This window comes from Microtus oregoni, unplaced genomic scaffold, assembly GCF_018167655.1.
Source record: "Microtus oregoni isolate MIOR12 unplaced genomic scaffold, Mior012 000036F_ref0000092, whole genome shotgun sequence".
Lineage (NCBI taxonomy): Eukaryota > Metazoa > Chordata > Mammalia > Rodentia > Cricetidae > Microtus > Microtus oregoni.
In genome coordinates this window covers 4,297,606-4,317,700 of record NW_024543095.1, presented here as the reverse complement: position 1 = coordinate 4,317,700, position 20,095 = coordinate 4,297,606, and the positions used below count along the sequence as shown (strand labels likewise).

The 20,095-nt window shown below is 47.7% G+C and overlaps 1 protein-coding gene across 1 annotated transcript in view; it reads left to right on the top strand.

Annotated features, from left to right (window-relative positions):
- The window catches only part of LOC121433066 (calpain-13-like), an 86,886-nt gene that overhangs the window by 30,187 nt on the left and 36,604 nt on the right, over positions 1 to 20,095 (top strand). Inside the window, exons 5-8 of the mRNA XM_041631304.1 lie at positions 5,761 to 5,897; positions 14,293 to 14,467; positions 15,284 to 15,358; positions 19,826 to 19,911. Coding sequence (XP_041487238.1) covers positions 5,761 to 5,897; positions 14,293 to 14,467; positions 15,284 to 15,358; positions 19,826 to 19,911 — 473 coding nt within the window. The remainder of the gene's footprint in view (positions 1 to 5,760; positions 5,898 to 14,292; positions 14,468 to 15,283; positions 15,359 to 19,825; positions 19,912 to 20,095) is intronic.

The window sequence follows — 20,095 nt, the reverse complement described above, 5'->3', positions numbered from 1 at the left end:
TAACGACCACTAAGTTCTCGCCTCTTATCCCTGCACCATGGGGTGATATTAGTGGCAGGAGCATTATAGGGGTTGCAGCATCTGGGAGGATGTGTTCTGCCTCGTTATTCATTTTTCTTCTCTCAAATACCTTGGTAATCCTTGCACGTTTCTCTTCCATGGGAATTTTAAAATAATTTTGTCTAATTAAACAGAAAAGCCACTGTGATGTAGAATGGAACAGCATGCAATTTATGTATTAATTTGGAAAAATTACATTTTTATTGTTTTAATTATTCCTTTCCAGAAACATGGTATATCTTTCTATTTATTCAGAACTGATTTTATGACTGCCTATAAAATGTTACAGTTGCGTTTTCACATTGGTGCTGTACTCTTCTTGGTAAATTTATTCTCAAATATTTTACAACTGTATAGCCACTGCAAAGTTCTTTTGGCTCTCCTTCCCCACTTTCTAAGAAGATGTTGAGGAAAAAAGAGAAAAACAGCCACCTATTCCATAGTAAACTCTCTGGCGACCTTACTGAATTCCCTCTCTATTTCTCCTTTATTTTTCTATGGTTAAATCTGGATTATTTTGGTTACTTGATGATATGATCTTCAAGCTGCTGGAGCTGGGTCTCCTCTTTTAATGCCCTTAGTTGTTACTTTGTCCTTTTGTTTTATCACACCCTTTGACTCAGAGTGACAAGAGTCCGCTCTGTCCTCCTCTGGAGTTTAGTAAGGGACTTTCCTGATGCCACCAACTTCAGTTTGCTAAGAGTTTCATTAGAACGTCCGTGCCTACCTTATATCTGAAGGCATTTTCTGCGCAGTGTTATTTGCTAGTCATGGTTGAGGTATACTAGCTTTGTAAAGAGAACTGCTACACCCTTGGGTGTTTGAAATAATTTGAGTAATGTTTGCTAATCAAACATTCAGCAAAGCAGACAAAAAGGAAAGTAAAACAGACAGGAGTTATATTACCTCACTCCACCTCTTTTTAAAATTTGACTTCTTTAAAATAACATATTGCTTGTATAAAGGCAGTAATGAACAACCTAACCACAGAAGCCCAGTAGATGAGCCTTCTACATCATCACTCCCAAAATAGCCACAGGGTTAATCAAAATTATAATGCAGAATAAACAAAAAAAAGGAAAATTTTATAATGTCTAAGAAGAAACTACTGATGTGTCCCAGAAATGGATCCAGGTCTAAGCGACCATCTCGGCACATGCCAGCTGTTACACAAAGCAGAGCTATTCCCATCCGGAGTCAGCACCGTCTTCTTCCTGTGTTGAACTGTTTGAGGTCATCACCTCAGCAACCCTGGGAATTATCCCCTAACGATCACATTACCACTAAGTGACATAATGAAAAATAAAATGGCAAAAAAATAATATGACTTCTTTAACTCTTCTAGTGTAGCCAGTAACTATTAGTTGGTTTGCATCGCTTGTTTCTCTTGGAGCTATTTCTTTTTTTGTTTTATTTTTTTTGTTTTTGAGATAATATACTTACAACATTTCTCCCCTTTTCTTTTCTCCCTCCAACCCTTCCATATATCCCTCCTTTCTTTCTGTCAAATACATGGCATCTTTTTTACTAATTGTTATTATATGCCTATATGTATGTGTATATGCATACATAGGTACCTAACCATAACCTGCTCCATCCGATTAACGTTACTCGCATGTATGAGAACCAGCTTTCAAGATACTAGAAGGCCCCATGCAAGCTTCGAAAGGAGGGAGGCCACCAACAATCCGACCTAGCTATGTTGCCTAGGAACCATAACAAGGACCATAGCACAACAACCCTGAGGGTGCAGTAGTGGTACACAAATCTTGGTGGTAACCAACGGTTCTCTAATTGTACTGAAACCCTCGCAACAAGAGGGAAAACATTTCTGGTACTGGGAATCTTGTAAACGATCTGTGCTAAAGAAGTCATTTCTCATGAAAGAGAATCTACAACCACTACTTTACTAAATCAGCACAATCCCTGACAACACTCTAGAAGTTTGTTCTTATACCTACAGATAACTGGAGTTACTTACTAATATTTATGCTTTACCAGAAAGAGTGTTTCCCGATATAATGTCTTACAGCTGCTCCTGAGATTCTCTGATAGCTCATTTAATATCTTATTATCTGTGAGCCAGTAAGATCAACAGGTTTGGGCCAACCAAGCCCGATGATCTATGTTCAAGACCCAGGATCTATGTGGTAGAAGGAGAAAAACCAGTTCCATCAAGTAGTCCTCTGACCTCCACATAGGCCACATCAGGCACACAGACACAACCTCTTAAGTCTTTGTTTTTGACTTAATTATTGGTCTCACTTTCATTGTTATGGGTGATTTTTTTTGTAAGAAAGATTCAACAATCATTTTTCGACAGTCTCTTCCACCCTCATATCTTCTTACCTTGAGATTTTGTTCTATTTAACTTTATCAGATAGAAGTAATTTCTTGCATAATTTTCTGAAACTACTTGAGAATTTACCTGCTCTCACTGAAGACCATCTTGGTTTGTTCTGGGATATCCTGTCATGTTCCTTTACCTCAAAATTCCCATTGTCCCACTGTCTTAGTATCTTCATTGATGTAAAAAAGTCCAGTGTCAGCCAACATTAGATGTAGCATGTGCTGTCAAACTTCAAGTCTCTACGTAGCTATCTCTCCTTGGAGTTTAGAAATTTCTCTAGAGTACATTCAGATGTGCACCATGTAAAAATTACTCTTGGAGGCTGGAGCAATGACTCAGCTGTTGACAGCACATACTGCTCTTACAGAGGACTTGAGTTCAGGTCCTAGCATCCACACTGCTTCAACTGCCCACAACTCTAGTTCCTGAGGAACTGATACCATTTTCTGGCCTCTGTGAACACCTACACACACACACACACACACAAACACACACACACACACTCATATGCACGCATACACACATATACATGTAAGTAATTTTTTAAATATAAATTAAAAGAAATATTCTTGGGCTAGGAAGATGGCTCAGTCACGGCAGCAATACACACACATTGACATACATACACACATGCACATATACACCAATGCATACAATAAAATGCATACATATTCTTTCCAGAAGGTGAATGAGACATTCAGCCTAAAGACTAACCTCCTTCTGTTGCGAGTTTTCATTACCTCATTGCTGGTCCTCTTTTTTAAATCCTGTTCTTCACTTCCCAAAGTCCAACTAGGCAAATACTTATGACAGACTCCCTGGTGATGTTGATACTTTGATAAGTGATCCAAAGACCACACCAAAGGGCACCAGGGAACATCTGAAACTGAGCATAGGCTCACCATAGGATTGCTAGCATTGCTGGACCATGCCTTAGGTAGTTAGGATAACCAGAGACTCAGCAGAACACATGCTGTCCTTCTACATAACAAAGAAAGCCAACCAATTACCCCAGTACCTTTGGTTGATGGGATCGATGGCTCTGCACTTAGCCTGAGTCTGATGTTGTGAGTTCAAGAAAAGAAAAAGCTGACTCCTACGAGTTGTCCTTTGACCTCCATACACATGCTGTGGTACGCACATGCACACACACATTCACACACTCAGGCACACACACATGCACACACTCACACACATGCACACACTCCCCCCCACACACTCACACATTCATGCACACACACATGCACGCATGCACACACACACTCACACACATGCTCACATGCACACATGCACGTGCACACACATATACATATGCACACACAAACAAAGGAATGTAGTAAAAACTCCCCAGTATCAGCTATAGTGCTGATTTCTGTAGGTCTCTTTTTACCACTCTGAACTTGGACTCTACTTCTAGAAAACACACAGTGCCCAGGCACATCAGATGCTTTGCCCAGAAAAATTCTTATTTCCCTGTCAGGCACATAACATTGGCAAAATGGCACCTATGTGGTTTTTGAAGGGTTTAAACACTCTCCATATGCCTGTCCTCTTCCCCCAAGAAATAGGACATGGCCATATTTCTGACTATTAGTCAGCTTCCTTTATATTTTGTCTTTATATATTTATCTATATGTACAAAGCTTATTTAAATACATATAATAATAACAAAGACTCATCATGTTTTACATAGTTATATACACATATGCTCTAAGTGTGTGTGTGTGTGTGTGTGTGTGTGTGTGTGTGTGTATTCTTGATCTCTAGCAACAGCAGTCTTATCTGGTATTCTCCTTGCATAGAGAAAGCATGTTTGGTCAGTCTTACTAGTGAGAGAAGAGTGAGATGAAGTGATTTCTAAGACAAAGCTGGTTATAATAATCCCCTTGTCCCAGGGCCCTCTCGTTTGTCATGACACCATCCTGGTTGCTGAATAGAGAAGTCATACGATTCCATAAATCACAGCGGCTCAAAACCACTCTATCCCTCTCGCTGTCTCATCTGCTCTCAGTTTTATCTTCCTAAGTAGCTCTTTCATCTTACCATCGCTTGACAGACTGGAGATGGAGTCAGGGTTAAGTAAGTGTCTTGCCTAATAACTGTTATTACACAGTAAGAGATAAAGCCAAAATTCAGTTCTACCAACTGGACGTTATCCTCTCTCTGTTTACCCAACTGAGGCCAAAGTTTGAATGGCCTTCTTGCCTACCCTCTGGGGACTGTGACTAGCGTTCCTGGATGGCTCTCAGTAGCATCCCTGTTTGCTGAACTTCCCTGCCTACATTTATCCAGCTGTGTCCAAGCCGGCTCGAGGGCCCTGGCTCATAAATGACCATGAAAGCATCTTTACCCTGCTTGCACTGACATCCCGGTCTCGACTCCACCTCTGCTCTGATAGTGTGTCCTCAGGTGGGTGTGACAGCCCTGGGATATCCAGCTGTGGAGACGGTGGCGTGGATGAGAGCTCACATCCACCCCACGTTAGCAAGCCCAGCTGGAGGAGACTCACCTCCATCCAGTTCAGCCCTAAACCCGAGGTCCTGCTGCTCCATCCAGCCCAGTGGAAACCAACAAAGGAACTTAAAAGGCTACCTTTGGGATGAATGTGCCTCATTTTCCAATGTCCCCGAGTGAACCATTCGGAGTTGAATACTAAAGATGAAAGCAGTCTGCTTTGGAGAGGAACATCTGGCTCATTTGTACTCTTAGCAGTAAGAGTGCCAGCCAGTTTCATTTCTCTATTATAACAGCAAGGCCAGTGTGACATGAGGACAGAAGGGCCAGAGTCAGGCTGTCACTGCTCAGTCCTCCTGAGCCAGCCGCATCATTCTGCCTCGAGGCGTTTGCCCGTTCCGTCTTCATCACTTGAGGTGCATTTTTCAATATGCCTGCCATGCTTTCCTCCCGGAGCCCTGGGCTCCAGGTCAGCTGTCCTGCCCTGCCACAGCCCTGCACCTGCCGTTCTTTTCGTTAACATATGCTTCCCCTGCTGCCCTGTGTGCGCAAGAAAGATCGGGACACTCCTGTGTCTGTTTGAAGCTCACAAAAGATTTGTCAAAATAAGGCTATAGTTAATTGCAAAGCCGAAGTAGATCCCCACACATTCTTCTTCCCTGCCTGGATTTCTCTGAACTAACTGCCTTGTTTTCATGATTGGTACCTCCTTTATTCCTCTTGCCATTGAAGAGGACATGCATGTGCTCCTTGGGTTGTGTGCTATCGCTCTGGTTTGAGTTTGTTATTGGGTCATGGAAATCAAGTTCCAAAAAATGTTTTGGCTTAGGTCAGCAAGTTACAGAAACTCCCCACTGCCCTGGCTATACTAAGACATAGCCTCCTCTTTCTTCCAGTTCTGGCAGTGTGGCCAGTGGATGGAAGTAGTGGTTGATGACCGATTGCCTGTCATAGACAAGAACTTCCTCTTTGTGCGTCCTCGCAGAGGCAACCAGGAATTTTGGCCCTGCCTGATGGAGAAAGCCTATGCCAAGTGAGTATGAGTGAGCCTCTCTGCCTGGTTTCTGTGCAGGCTCTGCTGGCCCAGTGTCTTGCCCTCACAGATGCCTCCTGCCAGACGGCCCTGCAGTTCACAGTATCTGTTCTGAAAGCAAGCAATGTCCTGGGTGAGGTGAAATCACACTTTTGATCCAGCGATGGGAAACTGAGGCAGGTGGATCTTTGTAACCAGCTTAATCGACCTACTGAGGACCAAGGATGCCAAGGCTACATAATAAGACTTTGTCTCAAAACAAATCAATACTGTCCATTTGAGCATCAGGGCCCTTGTCACCCAGGGAAACAATCTCTGTAAACAATCTCTAAATTCAAGGTTTTGTTACTGGGGCCATCAGAAGGGACCCACAGACATGTAGTGAGGTGTGGACTAGACCTCTGGACTCATGTAAGGTTAATAATTAGACTCTAGATGAAATATAGTTGTCTTTCATATCTGAAGGAGAGTGGCTCAAGGATCCTCCCGTAGATATTAGAAACCATGAATTTGAAGATCCTTATATGAAATGAAATAGTATTTACATATAAACTACACACATCCTGTATGCTCTAAATCATCTACATATATATATATATATTACAATATAATTCCTATCATGATAGAAATCCTATGCAAATAGTCGTTAGAGTATATTATTTAGGAAACAAAGACAAGGGATATTTGCACATGCTCATTACTGACTACATTTGTTTCCAACAACTTTCATTCCACGGCTGGTTTCATAGTGGGTGCAAAGGTTACAGACTCAAAGGGCTGGGCTGGCTATCATCCTGAGCACACTCTGATGTGGTAAAGATGAAGAAATGGTCCTAACTCCCTGACCTATAGAGAGTCAGACTGAGGTTGCTGGAAGACATGACATTTGAGCAAGGAAGGATGGAAGGATGGGAGGATGGAAGGATGGGAAGATGGGTAGGATGGAAGGACGGAAGGATGGAAGGACAGAAGGATGGGTAGGATGGAAGGATGGAAGGACGGAAGGATGGAAGGATGGGAGGATGGGAAGATGGAAGGATGGAAGGACAGAAGGATGGGTAGGATGGAAGGATGGAAGGACAGAAGGATGGAAGGATGGGAGGATGGGAGGATGGAAGGATGGAAGGACGGAAGGATGGGAGGATGGGAGGATGGAAGGAGGGGAGGATGGGAGGACGGAAGGATGGAAGGATGGAAGGATGGGAGGATGGAAGGATGGAAGGACGGAAGGATGGAAGGACAGAAGGATGGGTAGGATGGAAGGATGGGAGGATGGAAGGATGGAAGGATGGAAGGATGGAAGGACGGAAGGATGGAAGGACAGAAGGATGGGTAGGATGGAAGGATGGGAGGATGGAAGGATGGAAGGATGGGAGGATGGGAGGATGGAAGGATGGAAGGACGGAAGGATGGAAGGACGGAAGGACGGAAGGATGGGAGGATGGGAGGATGGAAGGATGGAAGGACGGAAGGATGGAAGGATGGAAGGATGGGAGGATGGGAGGATGGAAGGATGGGAGGATGGGAGGATGGAAGGATGGAAGGACGGAAGGATGGAAGGATGGAAGGATGGGAGGATGGGAGGATGGAAGGATGGAAGGACGGAAGGATGGAAGGACAGAAGGATGGAAGGATGGGAGGATGGGAGGATGGGAGGATGGAAGGATGGAAGGACGGAAGGATGGGTAGGACGGAAGGATGGAAGGATGGGAGGATGGGAGGATGGAAGGATGGGAGGATGGGAGGATGGAAGGATGGGAGGATGGAAGGATGGAAGGACGGAAGGATGGAAGGACGGGAGGATGGAAGGATGGGAGGATGGGAGGATGGAAGGATGGGAGGATGGAAGGATGGAAGGACGGAAGGATGGAAGGATGGAAGGACGGAAGGATGGAAGGACGGTAGGATGGAAGGACGGAAGGATGGAAGGATGGGAGGATGGGAGGATGGAAGGATGGAAGGATGGAAGGATGGGAGGATGGGAGGATGGAAGGATGGGAGGATGGGAGGACGGAAGGATGGAAGGACGGAAGGATGGAAGGACAGAAGGATGGGTAGGATGGAAGGATGGGAGGATGGAAGGACGGAAGGATGGAAGGACGGAAGGATGGAAGGATGGGAGGATGGAAGGATGGGAGGATGGGAGGATGGAAGGATGGAAGGACGGAAGGATGGGTAGGATGGAAGGACAGAAGGATGGGTAGGATGGAAGGATGGGAGGATGGAAGGATGGAAGGATGGAAGGATGGAAGGATGGGAGAATGGGAGGATGGAAGGATGGAAGGATGGAAGGACGGAAGGATGGGTAGGATGGAAGGACGGAAGGATGGAAGAATGGGATGATGGGAGGATGGAAGGATGGAAGGATGGAAGGATGGAAGGACGGAAGGATGGAAGGACGGAAGGATGGAAGGACGGAAGGATGGAAGGACGGGAGGATGGAAGGATGGAAGGACGGAAGGATGGACAGACGGAAGGATGGAAGGATGGGAGGATGGGAGGATGGAAGGATGGAAGGACGGAAGGATGGGTAGGATGGAAGGACGGAAGGATGGGTAGGATGGAAGGACGGAAGGATGGAAGGATAGAAGGACGGAAGGATGGGTAGGATGGAAGGACGGAAGGATGGAAGGATGGAAGGACGGAAGGATGGGTAGGATGGAAGGACGGAAGGATGGAAGGATGGAAGGATGGGAGGATGGAAGGATGGGAGGATGGGAGGATGGGAAGGATGGAAGGATGGAAGGACAGAAGGACGGAAGGATGGAAGGATGGGAGGATGGGAGGATGGGAAGGATGGAAGGATGGGAGGATGGGAGGACGGAAGGATGGAAGGACAGAAGGACGAAGGATGGAAGGACAGAAGGACGGGTATGACTCTACAGAGGGGAGAGGCAGTGAGAGGCAGACAGATGAAAGCGTGGGTGAAACACTTCAAACTGTGGTCCAGGAACTGAGAGGGTCCTCTGTGGCTCCTATGAGATCTCATTTGTATGTTGGAATGGTAGTCGAGCCAGACTTTCTCCTTCTCTTGTGGTCCACACAGGATGTTCAGGGACCAGCTTGTGGTCCTGACAAATTCAGAACTTGTATGCACCCCACCTTACTTGTTTTCCTTGGGCTTTAAGGATTACTTCTTCAACAGATGCCCACTGAACATTTTACCATATGCCAGGCACCGTGTTTGGCACTGCCTCAGGCCCTTGAGCAGTCTGGCTCAAGTGAATATGTATAATGACATGCACATACACACACACACATCTCTATAGAACAAGGCACTGTTCTAAAGACTCTTAGAATGCCTGAGAGAGGTCCAGGCTTTCTACAACCAAAAAAGAAAGAAAACGCAAATTTTTAAAAGTCAGACAGCACCCCTCTGTGCTCTCAGACTACAAAAATCAAAGCTAGGTAAGGTCAAGTGACTGCCGGGAATGTAGGAAACAGCCTTAATGGACACACCCTGAAACAGCCTTCCAAGGGCCACTTGAACGCTTAGATTTCTCATAAGTATGTGTCACACCTCATGAGGACACTCCTAGAGGGGCTCTAAGAGGACCGGTCTGGGCTATTCCCAATGGCACTGTGGATGGGGTGTGAGATACCCATGCCAGGATGCACAGGAACCATGGGGTAGGTGTACTCTTGGACAGCCACACAGTGGTCAGAAGCCACAAATGCAATCTAGGCCCAGGCTGATCCTTGGAGGGTGGGCTCTGAACAAATGGGGCAGGAAACATGGAGCAGTAAAATATGGAGCCGCTTGTGGGCATGGACGTTACAGTCACTGTAGCATGCATTTTACAGAACACAGAAGGAAGAAACGTTGCATGCATCCTGAAATGGTTGGCAGGAGGAAGAAACTCAGTGGCCTATCTGACTCCCTGTCTCATCTCCCCTGACATCCCCTCAGGATAGTCTGCCTTCTTGCTCCTCATAGCAGACCTGGCCTTGTGACCTTGCTCTTTTCCTCTCCTTTGGGCTTGAGTCTGCTCCTCTGACCTTATCTCCTGCTCCGAATAAGGTTCCCATTGCAGAGAGAATGACAGTCTAACTGGCCAGGCTTACACTAGGTCCCCGTTGACCTTCTCAACCATGGCCAGGGCTCAGCGGCCATAGAGCCCTGTGATTAAGAGCTGTCGGTGAGACAGTTTCCCCTAGAAGGATGCATGGGCAAAGACATAGAGAACAACACTTCAGAGGGGGAGGAGGAAGCCAGAGCTCATAGGAAAAAGGACATGATATGGTCCACATCCCTGGGGAGAAAGGGAACAGGAGAAAGGGACATAGGGCTGGAAGACTCCTTCCTCACACACGAATAAGGTGAGCATCCAAGCTACCACAAGACAACAGATGCAAGCAATTGAATCCCTTGGCCACCTGCCTGGGAGGGGCTCCATGTAGCAGGGTGCCAGCCTGGCTGGACTCACAATCTAGATTAAGAGGTTCCTCCAGGCAAGTCTGTGCGAATTCTTTGTTTCTTTTTCTCTTTGAAAGGCAATATGTGGAAAAACTGAAGTTGTTTCTCGCTTCTTTTGTTGGGAAAAACTGTGCACTCACACTGGAGAAAGAAGTCGAGATAACAGGCAGAGCTGTTGAACCAGAGTGGGCATTCTGGGAGGTTAATTCACTCCTAAGCTACTTACACAAACATTGCCATTATCTTTCCTGGCTAGATCCCACCCTTATCACTTCTGGGCCTCATTTTTTCCCCTTATGTAAAAAGAGGGAGCCCGGGAGAATTAAAAAGCCTGAGGACGGAAATGATGACTTTGACCCCATTTTGTTAACAGCTGACCTAAAGAAATCATTCAGCATGAGAAGAAAAGGGAGACTAGGCCCAAATACGACATACTCCCGCCTAAAGAAATCTAGCTGGGGATAAAACGTTTTGCACGATTAAAACTCGTTAAAAGCTTTGCCCCCACCCACCCACCCACCTGGAGAGGAGAGTTGCAGGATGCAGAAGTGAATGCCGAGCTAGGGTGCTCAGATAGGCCTCTGTGGACATGGAGCATTCCCTCCTGGGAGGGAGGAGAAGACTAAGGGTAAGAGGGGGCACATCACTTGCCCAAGATCACAGAGTGGTCAAGAACAAGCTGGGACCAAGAGCTGTCCCCCCAGCTTCTTTCTGCCAGTTTTTGATGCTGTTGGTTCTACAGAAGGAAATGTTGTGTTAGAACCACCCACACAAACATGGAGAGCATAGCTGTCCATGGCGGGGGCCACTCTCCCTCTGAGGGCATAGACACAGACCACCACCCACACAAACATGGAGAGCATAGCTGTCCATGGCGGGGGCCACTCTCCCTCTGAGGGCATAGACATAGCCCAGTGGACAGGTGGACTCCCAATTCCCACGTATCTCTGTGCTGGGGAGTCCTGAAGTAAATTAATCAGATCGGTCAAGTGTCAGGCAGAGCAATCTGTATTTGGAGATTGAAGGGATGGGGACAAGATCTGGCAGGCCGCGCGTCAGCCGTGGCTGTGTCTCTGTGGGTCCGAACTGCAGCATCCCAGCTCCTGCTGTCAGGCTCAGTTTAGACATCTGGATTCTTCTGTTCTGTCACAGAATGGAGATAGTCATTTTCTCAAGATGAGGCTCAAACAGAGGGATAAGGACAGGCTCACCCCAGAATTCCTGGGTTCAGGTAACAAGGCATAATGACAGATGTGATGGGCACTGTTCTCTCTCTCTCCCTCTCTCTCTCTCTCTCTCTCTCTCTCTCTCTCTCTCTCTCTCTCTCTCCAAAACCATTTCCTGTCAGCAGCTAGGGCTAAGAATAGTTACCATGTTCCTGAAGTCTCAGCAGGATCTGTAAGCCTGCATCTATAAAGAAGAGACCCAACTCAACTCCTTGTCAAAACATCCAACTGCTACTGGGACAGTAGCACCAAGGACAGACACTAAGTTGAGAGAAGGTTCCGGAAGACATGACGGGGAGTGCTGACAGTGGCAGCTTGGACAGGGAGCTCTGTGGTGACAGACCTGAGATGAAGGCCAGAGCCATTGAGATGAGGAACATCAGTGAAGAGGGCTCAAAACCCCCAGCTTGCTTTCCTGGAGCAGCCACATTCATGGGTCCTGCTGAGAGCCGGGAGGGAGCCTTGGTACAGGCATGAGGACTGGGGCAGAGAAGCACTAATAGACTTTGCAATGCTCCTTCTTAACTTTGCCGTCCTTGGTAAATAGCAAGAGTCAAGTCGTCAGACCTGAGTGGGCATAACCGTGATCAAAGGGAACCTGTGTCACTGACTGAGCAAACACCATGGAGATAAAGAATTTAAAGTCAATCAGAACCTGGGGTCACAGGGAGGCCAGGGTGGGGATAAGATCAGCACTCATTTTAAACCATGTGGGTAAATGTCACATGAGTGTCCCTGTCGACTCGCCCTTTTGGTCTGTGGATCCTTAGGTTTATGTAACAAGAGGTTTTTCTAAGCAACCCACGGCGTGTGTGCCTGGGACACAGTGGCTGTTTAACACGTTTGCTGGAATTCTATGTGGGTCTAGGAGGAGAGCTACCAAGGCAGAAATAGGATGAGAGAGGAGTGTTTGGGGACCCCACTCTGATCCAGTCCATCCTGCTGTGTCTAATGGAAATCCCAAGAACAAAACGGAGAAGGGTCATCTCCAAGACCAAATGCCTTGTTACAAGCAGCGGTGAGAGAGGACCCACGCCCAGACTCCTGTTTGATTTTATAGAAGCAGAAGAAACAAAGAGTCATGGCAGGAGCTCTGGCCATCGCCCGTGGAAGGCTCTGCATCAGCTTGCCCATAGGGTACAGATGCACAGGGATCTGGCAAGGATGGAGGGGAGGGCAGCTCCTGCATTCAGGAGACAGTCCACAGGCCTCTATCTTCTATCTTTCGTGTCTTGCCATGGCTATAGTTTAACAACCCACAGTTCACCCCACTGAGAGGCCTGACTTTATGGCTCCAGTTTTAGCAAGCCCATTGTGATTGGTGCAGTACCCCCTTTCCCAGAGATCACAGGCTTACCCCAACACTCTTGTCCACCCTTTCTAGGTCTACCATGCTCCAATGCAGGGGTTCTCACACATGGGTTGTAACCCGTTGGGGGGATATCAAACAGTCCTTTCATGAGGAGTCACATATCAGATATTCTGCATATCATATATTTACATAACAATTCATAACAGTAGCAAAGTTACAGTTATGAAGTAGCAATGAAAATACTTTTATGGTTGGAGGTCAGCACAATGTAAGGAACTATATTTTAAGGGGTCATAGAATTAGGAAGGTGGAGAGCCACTGCTCTACTGGCTCTGGGAGCCTCTCCAATTTGATTTCCTCTCCCTGAAATACCCTTGGCACTTCCTTTACCCACATGAACCTTAACCCAGAGTCAGTCAGTCAGGCCCGGGGTCAGTCTGTCTTCCATCTCCCGTGGTTACTTACTTTTTTTCCTGTAGGAAATAGAGACCCAACTAGGTCAAAGAGTTTGATTTGTGATCATTGGCAATCCTTTCTAAAGCGATTATGTCTTGATGCCAAACACTGGTGTGGAGGACAGACTGATCTGGAGCACGGAGGAGACTCACAGATCACCGTGCCTCACAATGCTGGCCATGGCCAGAGAGGCTCTCTCTCTGCTGCCCACATTCACTTAACTCAGTGAGACATTTGTAAATGTCCTCTCCTCGAACAGGCAAAGGCAGCCTGAGAAAGCTCAGTCTCCTTCCAGGCACTGAAAGCTTGCGAGGGGAGCCAAAGATGGTACCTCGATAATGTGTGATGGGGTCCTGAAGTGGGCTCGGAGAGGCTAAGTCAAATCCTGCCAGCACACAGCTAAGGGGTGATAAACAGGGTTCAAACACTGGAGTCTGAAGCAAAATCAGGAAGGAAGCAAAGCTGAGACAATGAGACCAGGAATTTCTGAGGTGCAGGAGCGTAAGGAGCAGGCAAAAGGCTGCAGGGTGGGAGAGATCTGAGGGTATGTATGCCTACCTCTTCCTATGCCACCTCACCTTCACTAAAGTCTCTCTCCCTCCTAATTTCCAGGGGCATGAGTGGCATTAGAAACAAGAGCTCTGGGTCAGGAAGAACAAAGGCTGCTCCTTGCCAGTCTGTACTTGGGGGTGTCCTTTGAGGGTGGGGGTGAAGTCTTGTTCTTCTTCAAGCGTGCACCTAGGATGGCCCTGCACATGTTGGTGCTGTGCTTACTGTGTCTTCTGACTGAGGAGGCAGCAACACAGATTGTCATCAAAATAACATTCCATGTTTTCTAGGGTCTGGCTCACCCCAGTCTTCCCTCCTCCTGGGGCCACAGCATGTGTGGCCCACAATGGATAGAGAAGCCCCTCATCTAGGGGCCATGCTCAGGGTTGAGGGACCATCTCCTGCTTCAGGGCTAACCTGACCTCCCCCTCCCAGGCTGCTTGGCTCCTATTCCCAGATCCACTACGGTTACCTTCCTGATGCCCTGGTGGATCTCACAGGAGGCGTGGTCACCATCGTCAACCTGCACTCCTCCCCTTCCAACCTCCTGATGGCAGTGAAGACTGCAGTCAAGGCAGGCTCAATGGTGGCCTGCGCCACCCCAAAGGGGGTGAGTAGATGGTGGCTTCCTTGGTACCCAAGAAGTTTTTCTTCAGCTGGGAGTGTCCATCCAGAGTCCTTAAGTAGGGAGGAGACAGGGATTCCAAAATCCTATCAGAGGAGAGGAAATGAGCTCAGAGAGATTAAGTGAGGTTTCAGAGTCACATGATGAGGGGGCGCTGTGCATAATTGTAATGGAGTTGACCCCCAAATCCTAACATACTGCTTCCTTATGGCCAAGAGCAGCATGTGGGCCAGGGTGACCAGAAGTCTTTTGAGGTGTCGGAAAAAGTAACTATAGCTATGTGTATCTCCCTTGTGTGTTCTTTATATTTACAAAAAAGCCCAAGTTCTCACCAGCCAGAAGGGTAGCAGGTCTCGTAGCTTGCATGACCTCCAACTTATTTGAGTCTATGCTAAGATGCCTGACTCCCTGTCTACATGACACTTCCTGTACTCTCAAACACTAGCTAAGTCACACTGTTCCTTCTGGGTGTGGGGGTGTTGTTGGAGGGTGGGAGACCCTGTTGACATGTGTTATGCTATGTCTTGCTCATGACAAATGGTAAGAGGAGCAAGCAGCCCATGTCCCCAGAACCCCATGAGTTTCATAGTTAGTAGGGTAGGTAGTTTCTGGGCATGAAACATTGGGAACTCCCAACCAGTAGTCTCCACACTCATACTCCTATGAAGGGTTTACACACACACACACACACACACACACACACACACACACTTCCTGCTGAGGGTGGGTAGCTCACTAGCTAAGTTGCTGCCTGAATGTATTTTTCTGTTTCCCCAAAGCACTCTGTCTATTCTTGTGCAGTTGACGGATGAGTCTGAGGTGTTGGAGAATGGACTGGTGAGCCAGCATGCCTACACAGTGACAGGAGCTGAGCAGGTGAGGCTAAACTACCAACCTGGCATCTGTCCTCTGAGGTCCTCGAAGCAAGAGTCAGGGTCAGATGATTGCAGAAAGCCCAAGAGCTGACGGGAGTATTTCTTTCTCTCAGCTTACCCTAACTTTCTCCTCCGGCAATCTCAATCCCTTCTCCAAAGTTATGGTGCTTCTGGTCCTTCTCCACCAAGACCCTTTTCCCCTAAGTCTTTGCTCTCTGTGAAGTGATCACAGAGATGGGTGTCTAGTTAGATAGGGGATTTACTCCAAAAGGAGGTACGATGAATCACCCAGTTGACTCTGTGGAACACTTTACCCTGAAACACAGGTCATTTGTGATGTACTAACCAAACAAAGGCCCTCTAAACTACATGCATTCAAACAAGATAGCATTCACTTCTCTCTCGGGTAAACAGGCGATCCTAGGTCAATGGGTTGTCTTAATCATTGTTCTATTGCTGTGAAGAGACATCATGACCAAGGCAACTCTTAAGAAACATTTAACTGGGGATGGCTTCCAGTTTTAGAGGGTTAGACCATAATCGCCATGGTGGGAAGCAGACAGGCAGGGTGCTAGAGCAGTAGCTGAGAGCTCTACATCCTGATCCACAGGTAGGAGTGTGTGTGTGTGAGAGAGAGAGACAGAGACAAAGAGAGAGACAGAGAGACACACAGAGATACACACACACACACACAGAGAAAGAGAGAGAGAGAACACCTGGGCCTGGGGTAGGCTTTTGTAATTTCAAAGCCCACCCCCAGTTGCAGACTTCCCCCAACAAGGCCATATCTCCTAATCCTTCCCAAATGAATTCACTAACTGGGGACCAGTCGTTCAAATGCATGAGCCTGTGGGGGCTATTCTCCTTGAAACCACCACAGTGGGTAACTCTGACATCCAGAGCATGGGATCCTATCTCTAAGTTCAAGATACATGGTGCCCTTGTCTTCTAGCTTGGAGAAAGGGAGAGGTCAGGGACCACCCTTTGCTCCTCATAGTGGACAAGAAAGAGAAAAGAGATCCACCCACGGGTTCCCACAGTCCATTAGCCTGCATTTAATCCCCCAGCCATACAGTGACCCAAAGGAGGCTGGGAAGTGCACTTTGTGGCCGTACCTATCTATTCAAGTGCAACTTGACTCCACGAGAAAGAGGGCGGTCTATAGAACTGACTGCAAATGAACAAAAATATGTGTGGCTTCTGGATAAAGTATGATCCATCTAGAAAATGCTCTGGAAGTCCAGCTTCCTCCATTCTGAAATGAAGAAGCTGAGAGCGGACGGGAGAGGGCTCTGTCTGAGAGTCACAGAGACGGCTAGCTTTGGCCTAGCTGCCTGGCGCCTGGCCTCCCCAGTTCGCATTGGCAGTCACCAACCAGCTGTACAAGGACTTCTCAAGGGTTTCCCCCAGCACTCTCTGTCACTGTATGTCCCACTCCTCTAGAAGTCAAACACGGCTTCTGTCACCGAAGAGACAGACTTCCAAACTCCAGGGCAGATCTCTCACGGGTGCCAGTAAACTAAGGAATGCAGAGTGCCAAGTACCCTCGGGAGCCTTCTCAAACTCTTCTGTGCCAATCTGTCTCTCCCATCCACCAGCTTCAAGCCAGTTACCCCACTGTTTCGAGTCCTAGTTCACAGCATGTGGGACCTCATGCTGTCCCTTGCCTGCCTCCAAAATGGTAAATCAGCATCAATATACTTGAAGACAGTAGGCATCTAATAAATGCTTGTCGCGTGGATGAATGCAATTGCATGCACGAATGAACACACTTGTCCTTGGCCTGGAGAAGATGACATCACTATTCCCCCATTACAGAATAGAGTGAGCAGCCTAGAAGGCATTTTCATGAGCAAGGTCATGGTGGCTGCAGACTCCAGTTGTCAGGACTGTTCGCCAGACCCTCTGTTCGACTCTCCCAACCTCTTCCACGATTTGTCGGTGTGGACAGTCAATACCCTCATCACACTGGCCATGTGTAGAGACTCCATTTCCCACAGCCCTGCTCTCCCAGCTGTGGACAAGTCTCAGGGTTGCAAGTAGATTTTATCTCATGTGGCCGTGGTAACTAAGCTGTCTGGGTTTCTATGTTGGCAAGATTCTGATATGGCTTACAGAATTGGAGAAAGAGAGCTGTCATGAGTCAGTGGTTATCTGTGGTGAGCATGGAATGAGCATGGTCTGAACCGAGCGCCTGACCTGGGATGGCAGGCGAGAAAGTTAGATGGCGTGGATAACTCTGCCCTGCTTTTCTGAGCAGATGCCACATCACAGAATATACCTTCAGGAGATGTTCTGATGGATACGTCTGGAGAATGCTTCTCCCCATCTCTGCCTCTCTCGGATGCAGTGTGTATTCACAGTTTAAAGGCTTCTTGCTTTTCATCAACCAAACCACTTTTTCTGGAGTCGAGCTATTAATAGTCAATGGAACTAGCATTCATTCAAGGAAATACATCTAAGAAGCTGCTGTTTAGGACAGATATCCTGGGTTACCACTTGTCCAGTGACACCTTTGCTGAAAAGCCCGGCCAAGGTCAAAAGGACGGTTGGGAGCAGTAAAGCCATGAGCCACTCCGTTCTCATCCATATCCATGGTCTTAGCTTTGACTGTGACCTCTGCGCCCCTGGCCACAACCCACGTAGCTACCAACTGGGCAGGGTAATAAAGAACACAGGGGCTCAGGGATATGACTTTGCTAGAGACTCCCTCCCCCTCCAGAGGGTTGAGGCTATAACTCTGAGCCATGAGCGCTAAGATTAAACCAGCCTGTAAATGTAGTATGCTTTTTAATCTGCTCATCCTCCCTCCAGGCAGGACATAGACAGGAAGATAAATGAAATTGGCATTTTTTTATTATGCACCTAGCTCTGCTGGCAACTCCCCTGGGCCAAGGGGTGAGTGTTTATCTGCATGCCTCATTTAGTCCTGCTCTCAGCCCTTCTGAATCACTGGCTACTTCTCCTCCCTAGGCCCAACTGAGCCCCTGACTCCACCGGGCACCAAAAGGAGCGCTCGTTAGGTTCTGTGGCAAACAAGGTGACCCTGCCTTGTGGGTACCAGCGGATGCTGGCAGCTGAGGGGAGGCTCAGGGTAGGTCAGAGAGGATGAGAGCCTGGGCTTGTGCCAGAAGCCTCTGCCCTCTAGAGGAACTGCAAACTTCATAGTGCATGCTGGTAAGAGACAGGGCAGACCTAAAAAGAGACAAAAAAAAAAATAAAAAAAGACCTTTCACAAGCCACGATCCAGGCTCTGCAACATGCTGTTCTTCAGAGCCTGCCTGTGAGTGATCATGATGGCCTGAGCAAGGCAACTCAAGGGTTATATCTGAGGCCAAGCTCACAGCCACATAAAGGAGTCTTTATTCATCTTTAATTCCAAAATTTAGAGCCAGACTTCAGAGACCCACAGCAGCTACGATTGGAATTCTCCCCTCTGCCTGCCGTTTGCTTGTTCAGTAGTCTTGGGAAAGTTTACTTACCTCTTTGATTCTGTTATTTCCTCTGCAAGACCTCACTGGGGTCTCGGCACAGTTTCTCCTTGTCCAATGATAGGCTGTTGAGTTTCTCTGCCGCCTCTGCCGTAAAGTCGGTGGGCAGCTCCCTCCTTCCCTGGGCCTTCCATCTCTGTAGACAGCATTAGCAAGGATCAATAGCCCAGCTACAGCTCAGTCATGCTTCAGTCCCCGTCTCCAGGCTGAGGGCTCTGGGTTCCCGGAAGTGTGGGCTAGATTGTTTGTTGCTATCATTCCCACAGCCCCTACCCTCTAACACAACAGCACAAGGGAAACCCTGCATGTTGGATGTAGGGGTGAAGATGAAGGAAGATTCAGGCTATAAGAGACCACCTTCTCATAGAGTGGGGTGTCTGGTCAGGGTCAAGATGGGGAATGAGGAAGGCTAGCCTTGGCTATCCCAGCTCCAAGGATATCCTTGTCTTGTTCACATCTCCTCACTCACAACAAGACTGTACCGTAGCCGTGGTAAGCTGCTGGCATAGATACAGGGTGAAAGGTAGGATGGATTTGAGTTCTGGGAGGGGGATTTGAAGCAGCAGGGGACCACAAAGCTCTCTCCCCTACAGCTGAATGAATCAGCCTCTGCTAGGTGTCTGCAGTTAAACCTAACTTCACCCAGCTCCGAGAGACAGCACCCAACATGATGGAGCTACCTGTGCACCTGCTAGGGGCTGAGTGCAAAACAAGGATCATTTTCATCCCCATCCCCACCTCCCCTGCTTCTCTCTCCCTCTCTCATTCCAGCTCCATGCAGGCAGCAAGAGAGACATTGATTTTTTTTTCTTCTTTTCATTTTTCTCCTGGCTGCAGCCAAATGAGGTCAGAAGTTAAATTAGTCCTGGGAGGTAAAAAAAAAGAAAAAAGAAGAAAAGGAGCTGCATTCATACTTCAGCTCTCTGCTGACTTTTGCCAGAGATCCCTAACTGTTGTTTTTCTGTTCTTCCTTACAGATTCGGTACCAGAAGGGCTGGGAAGAAATCATCCGCCTTTGGAATCCCTGGGGCAACACAGAATGGAAGGGGCGCTGGAGAGATGGGTATGAGTGATGGAAACACGGGCAGGGGCGGATTCTTCACTGAACATCTGGGCAGGGGCCGGTCAGCCCTCTGCAGTCTTCACTGCGGGCCTGGCCAGTTCATCACTGGTTATGACTGTGGGTGTTCTTACACTCTCAGGAATCATTTTCCAGGCGTCTATTAGACACCTGTCATGTGCACATG